Source organism: Nyctereutes procyonoides, unplaced genomic scaffold, assembly GCF_905146905.1.
Source record: "Nyctereutes procyonoides isolate TBG_1078 unplaced genomic scaffold, NYPRO_anot_genome, whole genome shotgun sequence".
Taxonomy (NCBI): domain Eukaryota; kingdom Metazoa; phylum Chordata; class Mammalia; order Carnivora; family Canidae; genus Nyctereutes; species Nyctereutes procyonoides.
This window is the reverse complement of record NW_026575048.1, coordinates 36585900-36595987: the sequence shown is the minus strand read 5'-3', so window position 1 is coordinate 36595987 and position 10088 is coordinate 36585900. Positions and strand designations below refer to the sequence as shown.

Below are 10088 nucleotides of genomic sequence, written 5' to 3'. Positions count from 1 at the left end.
TCATCCCTTTCTTTCAGGACGGTCTGCAATGGGCTCTATTTGTAAGCTATTATATGAGTACATGCTCCCCTGTATTGTCTTTATTTAATAATACTATTTTTTTAAAATTTTTATTTATTTATGACAGGCACACAGTGAGAGAGAGAGAGGCAGACACAGGCAGAGGGAGAAGCAGGCTCCATGCACCGGGAGCCCGACGTGGGATTCGATCCCAGGTCTCCAGGATCGCGCCCTGGGCCAAAGACAGGCGCCAAACCACTGCGCCACCCAGGGATCCCATAATATTATTTTTTAAAGATTATTTTAGAGAGAAAGCACGTGTGAGCAGGGGGAGGGAGAGGGGGAGAGAGACACTCTCAAGCAGACTCCCCACTGAGCGTGGAGCTGACGTGGAGCTGACATGGGGCTTGATTTCACGACCTTGAGATCACAGCCTGAGCCAAAATCAAGAATTGGACACTCAACCAACCGAGCCACCCAGGCGCCCCTGTATTGTCTTTAAATGATAAAGATTTATTAAAGAAAAGCAACATAGTGCCAGACAGATATTATCAGAAATGTTTTTATTTTAAAGTCAGACAATAAAAAGGTGTCACAGAAAAAAATTACAGAAACTTGCAACAACAGAATGTAACTTGGAAAGTTTATTAGTAAATGAGAAGAAATAATATTCCTGATTTTACCAAATGATTTGTTAGTCCATAAGTAGAATAATTGATTAATTCAGCAAAATATATCCTGCTGGTATCTTTTGAACAGATAATAGATTAACAGTTTAATTAATTTACTAAATTGGTATCTACTAAAACCTCGCAAAGTGAAACAGTCAAGGCAGCATTTCCCCAGCATTTGAGATCAACTTGGGGAATCAAAATAACACTAGAAATTTTTTGTTTTAAAACCCCACTTCATTCTGAATAGATTTAATCTGCATTTTAGCCCACAGATGGTGCTTGTGGATCTGATAGAAAATGGACGATCATAAGTCTGGACACAGAATGTCCCCCCCGCCAACCCTCCTCCTCCCCCAACACACACAGAGACACACTGGATCGCAGGACACAAGTGCCATCAATGCCTTTGCTGTGCACAGGCATAGAAGCCCTAGACTAAAAACAAAATGACCTGGGCCCTGGAAACTTGGATCTATGCTGAGCTCTTTCTGAATCCTGGGTGGTGGGGAGCAGTGGATTTAGGGTCAGGAATGCAAAATTCTTTTTAAACCTTTGGCAAGTAAGTATACAAATGACTATTTCTTGATTGTCACATTTATAAGGAAATATCATTCCACCTCTTGAAAAGATATTCTCCTATCTTAATTGACTTCCCTCCCAAACAACTGGAGGGCAAACTTCTGTAAAACAGAGGTGGACAAAAAAAACCTCTTGTAATAATGATTTGTTTATAATTTTTCACTTTCTCTATTTAAAAAGCATATAAAATGTATAGTCTATCACTGACAACTAACACCAAAATATTGCTCATAATGGAGGTTTGGGGAACAACATGGATAGTTTTTTTTTTTAATTCGGACCTCTATATATTTCTTTAACAATAAACTATAGATCAGACCTCTGACAAAATAATATTAGCTAATGTAAATTTTACAGCTCCTCTTAACCTTAATACCCTCACAGAGGTATTAAAATCAGTAATGAGCCAGGAAGTATGGGGTCTGGTAATTCACAGAGCTAATATTTTTCTAAAATGCTCTAGTTAGCTATATATATTTTTCTGACAAATTCAAAGTTTTAAAAACAAGAGATTCAAGGATAAACCAGACTATAAAATACTAGTCCAAGAACTCACAATCTTGCTTGAAGAAATAGATTTTCTCTATGCCCACAATGATTTTGCCTACTGTTAACACATGACTATTCTATTCCAAAGGGTAATGAAGGGTATTTAGGAATACACAGACCTGACGTAGAGTCCAGTTCATGACTTTATTTTTTTTAAATTTTTTTTAAATTTTTATTTATTTATGATAGAGAGAGAGAGAGAGAGAGAGGCAGAGACACAGGCAGAGGGAGAAGCAGGCTCCATGCACCGGGAGCCCGACGTGGGATTCGATCCTGGGTCTCCAGGATCGCGCCCTGGGCCAAAGGCAGGCGCCAAACCGCTGCGCCACCCAGGGATCCCCAGTTCATGACTTTAAAGGGTAAATTATCATTGATGGTGTTGGGATAAAAAGAAATTCAAATGTTATTGGAAACTCACTAGGTTAGGCATACCTTCATAACTGTGGTTGATATTTTGAGAACAGGAAGAGAGAAATTAGAGAAATATATTTTAAAATAAAAATATGGCTCTGATTATGCAGTTCTGCGTATAGAAAGAATCCTTCATAGATCTACAGGAATAAATTATTGATCAATTCAAACTTCCACCATGAAACAGTAATCTTGTAAATCTAGAGGACTCTCAGAGTTATGAATTATTGTAGAAACATTTAACTCCTAAGTAAAGCTGCCATAACCCTACCTTCACATTGTTTGGGTGAGAGTGGGGAGGGGAGGCAAAGAGAGAGAGAGAGAGAGAGAGAGAGAGAGAGAGAGAGAAGGTAGGTGCCTTGTGTCTCCTGAAAGAGGTGTACTTTATGAATTGTACTCTTGGATACAATTATGGAATGGCTCTGACACATCAAAACCTAAACTTGGATGGATGTCCAGAAGCAGTTAAGAAGCAATTAACATAGCACCCACCCTGTGCCTAGACCTAGGCTTGTTGCTGTGGGGGAAGCAGCAAAGCAAGGAGGCACATAACGGTCCTGCCTCCACTTAAAATGTGCTTTTTATTTCTTATTTAAAAATTAGAAATTCTAAATATTATGTTGATGTTAACCTAAAGTCTTTTCTTAGGTCTGCATCCTTTCCAAGAAAAGCAGATTAATTTGGGCTCTGTTATAACTGGCAGATACTGCTGATAAATAACATACTCAAAAACAAAATCCCAGCGACTTGGTGATTGGTACCTACTGAAACTGGTTCTGTAAATCACATTAAACTCCTTGGGGGAAAGGCATTACACAAATGCTAAATCATAACAGGTACATGAGGAAAACAGCTTTAAACACTAGCCCTGTCCAGATACATTTTGTTAAAGCTTACATTTCCTAAACTAACATTTACTTAAACTAATTGTTTACTAATTACTTATATATCGTATTAGACTTAATATTGACCATACTATGATCAAGTGCTGCCAACCCATTTCTGAAAAAATAATTACAACTCTTTGTTTTAGATATTCACAAAAGCCCAGTTACTGAAGTTTGCAGGGGCCCTATCAGTGGACCACTCACTGCAGACCACACTTCCAAGTCTGTGCCTTTAGCACAGACCACCTCTCTGAGGTGTAATTTCAAGCCCAGAAGGGTAAACTCAGGGAGAACATCTCTACCTTGACTTTGTGTTGTGCAACTGGAAAGATTTTTGACAAGACCTCACCTCAAGGTCTCTAGGAACTTCCAAACGTTGCCATTAACCAAAGGAAAATGATAGTTTCATCAAGCAAGTGGTCACTCAGAAAGACCTCCAGGTCATGTGTTGCAGAAATATACACTAAGAAGTGGGAGTAAACATCTCTATTGTTTCTAAGAGCCAATAGCATTTATGAGTAAGTTGGCCATTTTGCCCACACCACACATGCTATAAATGAATATACCATGCAATATGGACTGTCATACCATTTTTAACCCTCCATTAATATCCATCTTGTATAAAATGGGCAGAGCAGTCAGATCCTGAATAAACACTACAAGTCCACACAGCTCTAAGTTACAAAAGTCCTATGTCTTACTAACACACAAAATGTTGAAGGGAATTGCTAGCAATGGGTTAATATACTAAAACAACTTCTCACGCAGTTCTATTGTCTTCAATGTACATCACCTGAAACAACATGAAATTGGTGAACCACAGAGACCATGTTATTTTAGAATTTGTACAGCCTAATGCAGCCTAGTGGAAGTGTAATGATTGTGTCCGTAAAAGTTATAAACCAATTTTCCATTTAAAAATACTTTAATAATTTATTCACTCCTTACATCAAATCTGTGAACAGTCAAAATTATAACCATTTCACAGATAAGGAACTGGACATGGAGAAAAAACACCTATAAATCAATTCAGAACAAAAATATGAATTGTCTTTTTTTTAAATTTTATTTATTTATTCATAGACACAGAGAGAGAGAGAGAGAGAGAGAGAGAGAGGCAGAGGGAGAAGCAGGCTCCATGCAGGGAGCCCGATGTGGGACTCGATCCCCGTCTCCAGGATCACACCCCAGTCTGCAGGCGGTGCCAAACCGCTGTGCCAACCGGGCTGCCCTGAATTGTCTTTAAGCCTCCGGCCCTCCTAAGTTCTCCTCTCTCTTCTAATTAATTCAGCAAACTGGCTTATATGTATGCTTATATAGGATTTCTTTATTAATCAACTATTCTTCCCCTCTTAAAAGAAGTAGGACTAGCAAGGAAAACTAGTCCTTATAGCAAGTTAGAAGACAAACAGAAACCTAAGCAAACACCATCCTATAATTAGGCTGTTTCAGTTGCAACCTAATTTTGGGGTCTGGCACATGTGGCTGGGTAACACAGAGGGTGCCTACAGAAGCAGATGTAATTGCTGAAGCAGAATTTGAAATCATTCCAATATTTGGTTTACTTACAGGTTCAGAATGAGGTCCTAACTGGGAAAGATCCAGAGACAGGAGTTTGGAGCAAAAACTAAACCTGAAGTCGTGGGGAAGTAGTTGCCCAAACAAAATTATGGTCATCTGGGTATTCCAATTCAACACCTTGATAGATCCCATTCTCCTCAACATCACAATAAACAGGTATAAACCCTCTGTCACAAATCAGTATGAATAGTTAAGTTACATCTCAATCAATGAGTCTCATTCAGACTTTTAGGATACAAGTTATTTCTGTTACCTGTAAATGCCTGGCTTGTAAGAGTAGAGACATAAAGTACTTTTCAGTGTGCTAAGTGTAAATCGACTTACATGGATTCTAACAAACACCGATTCACCTTAAAGAGGAACTTCTTAAACAGGGAAAGTGGCTACTTATTAAATGTTGTTGAGAAAAAGGAAAAAAAGAGTTTAAAATAATCTAAATAGACAGGACACAGTAGACTACCTACTAAGCTAAAGTTATCTCGATTAAAAAAGACCACAAATTAAAATCATTATTTTAAACATAAGTAAAACATTTTCATATAAAATATATTGTTAAATTTGCAACTATGTCCACACTATCTTATAAAATAGCCTCTAGGACACTGGCTGACATAATAGGGACTCAAGAACATTGAGCAAAAAGACATTATGCTTTGAATTACTGATTTTTAAACCTTACTTTTTAAATTAACCTTAAGTAAGAAGGATCTTCTGTTAAGATTTGGATTCTATTTGGATCTTTAACAAGCCAAATTATCTTTTTCATGTGATATTTAAAATATGAACATCATTACTTAATTTAATTATAAAATACAAGAGGGAATTAAAGATTTGCTAAAAATTTTGTCAATTCAGCAGTTTTACTGATTTTTCCTAATAATTATTAGTAATATGTACATATATAAGTGTATGTGTGTACACCCACACACACACTTTTTTTCTGTCAGTTTTAATCATTTATTGACTTTTCAATTAACTATAAAAGTTCATGGGTACAGTAAATCAGAAAATACTTTCTATAGTGGCTTTAAAGTGCATTTTTAACCCAAAAATGTAATCCAGAGCCATTTTAGGCAACAATGTAACCAAAGTATAAACAGTAAAAATTCACATCCCCTTGAATAACTGTCCTTCCACTTAGAGCACAATGAACTTCCTGGGTCAGCAGAGTTGCTGTTCATTTAGCTGCAACCCCATTTAAGCATGGAATCAAAGTTAAAAAAAAAAAAAGGAATCAAAGAAAAAAAATGAAGAATAAGAAAAAATATGCATTGATATTAAACCATAATATTAGCTAAGTGTTAGGTTCCCACAGAAATATTTTGCCATATATTTTAAAAATCACTTTTCCAGGGTAACTGTTTTCATCCAAGGACCGATTTCCTCCACTTTAATTATTTTTTATAGTGAAATGCTCTGTCTCAAGTTACTTATGGAGTTGTTACCAGCAAACATGGCCACACAGATCCATTCAAGTTATAAGTACCAGTGTAATACTTAGTTTCCATTATAAATAATATATGTATAAAACAAACAGGGCTGCTATTATTTATATACTGCACAAAAGACACAAAAATTAATAAAAATTATTTTTCATAAAAATACAATTTCTAATCAATTTAGGAGATTTCCAAACTCTGAGGACATTAAATAAATACTTAAAAAACCAGGCAGTCTCCTTTGTTACAGAATGCCAGTCAGGAGAGATCTGAAAGAGATTCTTTATTGGTAGCCATATACAGTTGATTATACCATCTCTCTGTTTTCTTGCTATTTAAGAAAAAAATATAGAACCTGGACATTAAAACATCATCAATGCAATAATCACTACAGACTGTCACTGGATCTTTTAAAATTTTGTTAAAAATTACCAAAGTCATGATGAATACAATTATTGCAGCTACATCATTTGAAAAAGTAATATAAATTATGCTGCTAAAGACAAAAAACACATTGAAACACATAAACATCACAATGTGACACAGCAAGAACTCATAACTATTTAATATGAAAAATTAAATTTAAAAAATGTTAGAGAACTTGAGTTTTTCACTTTAGCAAAAACAATCTATGTATCTCCAACTTCTATGATACAGTATAGAATAAAATACTTTTAAAAGATATGACATTCAAATGCTTCATTTACACAAATAATATTGCCAATACTAATAAAAGTGATGCCCTTAAACACAAACTGCTCTGCTAATTGTGATTTTTAAAATGTTTTCTTTACTTCATTTACATTTTAGTTAGCAGTTAGCATTACATATTAATCAGTTCTGTGTTGACAAATAGAGAAGATCCTAGTCAAAATACTGTTGCTCAAAAGTAATGTACATAATATTGCTTGAAACCAACAACCATAAAAAAGTGGTAATCATTTATCTAAACATTGATTATGAAAAACAAATGGCATATATTTGGGCAGGGTGTTGAGTTCATGATGGTTTATTTATGATAAAGTACTTTTACCGAAGCTAACATGATATATAGGTTTCTATGTCAGTTACTACAGTCTCTTAAAGTTATAAAAATATTATATAAAATACCACAGGCTTTAGAGGATATAACTTCATGTGGTTCTGATACTAGCAGCTGAAAAGTATTTATAATTTAAAAATAAATAAACTATAGAGGTAAACCAGTTACAAAACAGCAGAGGACTGCAATAGTCACAGAGTGAAAAGAATTGCTTAATTACACAATAGCTAACAAAATGGTGAAGCAGTTGGATCAAAAGTTTTAAAAACCTCCTTCAGAGATTTGTCATCTGGTTCTCTATTGGGATCACTTTCTGGGGTGGGGCTCATCTGTCCTGGCTGCCGGGACTGCCTTGGATCGCTGTACTGGGGTCTAATTAAGCCTGTTAATGCCTGAATAGGAAGACTGTGCACTGCTGGGACCTGAACCACACCAGAACTCCTGAGAATATCTGCCTGTGGGTCAGCCGGCCCATCCACAGTGGCTTCCACATTTGCACTGGTTTTCTGTGGCAGGACTGCTTCTCCAGGAGAAGGGTCATTTTTGTCACTACTTTTTAAACCACTTTTTTTCTGGTTCTCTACATTTTCTGTTGCTAGCTCTGATGTAGATGATGAACCATGCTCCCTAGGGTCATACAAACTAATGCCACTAAGAACTGAACTTGGAGTTCCCAGGGAAAGGCTAGCTGAAGAGGAGAGTTTAGGGGCATATGGAGGCAAAGCCCCTGGCCCAGAACTGCTAGTCACTGCCCCTGTGGGCTGTGATGAAGCAGGGTTTGACCTGGCTAAATGAGGGGTGCCCTTTAATGTATGTGAGTCCTTCATAACCGCTGGGTGAGACTCTGTACTGTGCAGTCTATGAAGTCTGGGATCAAAATTTTTTTGCAGCCTAGGATCTCCTAATTTACTTCCTGAACTATGTAAGTCTCCAAATTGTTCTAGGTAGCCTTCTCTGTTTGTTGTATTCACTTTGGCTTTGGCTGCTGATTTCGAATCAACGGGCACTGTGTTTTGATGAAGATCACTTTTTGTATTCCATAACCTATTGAGCCTCTGGTCAGCTATAAGAGGGGGCAGAGGTAAATTGATTGAAGATACTGGGTCAGGTTTAGGTAAAGGGACTGGAAGTAAGTCTTCTGGAGCCCACACGATGTGTTTTGCAAAGTTGGGTTTGGTTAGGATAATATCCATTTTAATGTGACTGAACTGCCTTAGCTGTGACCTTGGATCCTGGAGCATTATGCCAGGGGAAGAATCCAAAGGTATTAAGAAAGCTTTCTCTCTCAATTCTCTTTCTGTATCTTCATCATCGTCATCTCCTCTTTTGTGTTTGACAGCGCCAGCATTTGCATGATGTGAATCAAACTTTGTTCCACCAACAGAAGATCCTACATGACTGCTTCCATTCCCTCTTAGTCTCCTGGGATCCCATGCAAGTCTGAGATCCAATGGGGTACACTCAGAAGATTTTCTCATGTCTTGCCTTGGGATACTCCTAAGTCTAGGGTCAACAACTTGGTTTCCCTTGCTTTTCTCTTTAGCAAGTCTTGGATCGGTAGGAGTGCTGAGTTCTGTGGAAGGCTGTTGCTGACTCCTTAAAGTTTCTGTTTGTTTCTGTAATGTTTTCAGTATTGACTTCACACTGCTTCCTTCTTCCTCTTCACTACTGGAATACCAGTTAACAGTATCATCTAAATGCAGATAAAAACTTATTGTAAAGAATGAAGCATTTATATTTGACCTTAATTAAGATAATTTTTTAAAACACATACTATTTCTGGAATAAGTGTAATATAACTTCAAGAAAATGCATCATAGAAATGCCAGAGTTTCAACCCTGGAACGAAATTAGGTCTGTAATCACAACGATCAATTCAGTCATCATACTCTGAAAGAAAGAGGTGTGATGTTAGAATATGTGTTACTCCTTCCAGTCAGGGAGAAGTCAGGACTGCTCATATGGACTGGCCAAAAGGGAACTCAGAGTGTGTGTGCTATGACAGAGCTGGAGAAGAAGAAAAAGTACTCTTAGAAAAGAATACTAAAATGTTTTAGGCCTCTCTAATTCAAGTAATACTTAAGCTTTGTAGCTCTGGATTTATCACGATAACAAGGGTGAACTATTTTTCAAAAATCTTGAAAGAAAACAAAAACACTAATAGTACTTGTTTAGGAAGCAATGGCAACTGAGCAAATGAAGGATGACATAGAGATTTTTCATTTATAGCTTACTATATTTTTAGATGTTTGACATATGTGAATATATTATCTACTTAAATGTTTAAAAGTAAAAATAACAAAACTAATATCCTGAAACTTATATGCCTTAACTCTATGGGAACACTTTGGGCCTTATCCTAAAGTCTTTTTAACCCTAGTATGTTAGACACTCTGCTAAGAAGCTTAGCTACCAGAGGCATTCTCTATAGTAGGAAAGAAGGGATTACAAAGTGCTGATACAGGAAGTAGTCTTCTTCCTTTCCATTAAAACATACACACATCAATTCTGAATTGGTAACACACATGTACACACATATAGCATATACATAAATATCTTAGAATATCTTGGATATCGTACATATTTTCATTTTACCTTATCTCACTGCTAACAATTTTCTACTACATGGAACTTTGGTGTTACATATTTAAGTTTGAACAGAGTGAGAATACAGGCATTGGTATTTAGGGCGGAATTGTGGTTTATAATCATATAGGTTATATATCACAATGGAGAAAAGTTTTGTTTTATTTTTAAAGGTTTTATTTTTAAGTAATCTCTCCACCCAACATAGAGCTTGAATTCACAACCCCAAGATCAGGAATCTCATGCTCCACTGACTCAGCCAGCAAGGCACCCCAACACAATGGAAAAATGTTTCACTCATATTTCAGTGTCAGAAAAAACTACTTCTAGACACTAGATC

The 10088-nt window shown here is 36.5% G+C and overlaps 1 protein-coding gene across 3 annotated transcripts in view; it reads right to left on the bottom strand.

Annotated features, from left to right (window-relative positions):
• Positions 1–6388: 6388 nt before the first annotated feature.
• Positions 6389–10088, bottom strand: part of ZC3H6 (zinc finger CCCH-type containing 6) — a 68893-nt gene continuing 65193 nt past the window's right edge. For all 3 annotated transcript variants that reach the window (XM_055327539.1, XM_055327541.1, XM_055327542.1), the window contains one exon: positions 6389–8855. In XM_055327539.1, the coding sequence (XP_055183514.1) occupies positions 7390–8855 (1466 nt within the window). In that variant the 3' untranslated portion in view covers positions 6389–7389. The remainder of the gene's footprint in view (positions 8856–10088) is intronic.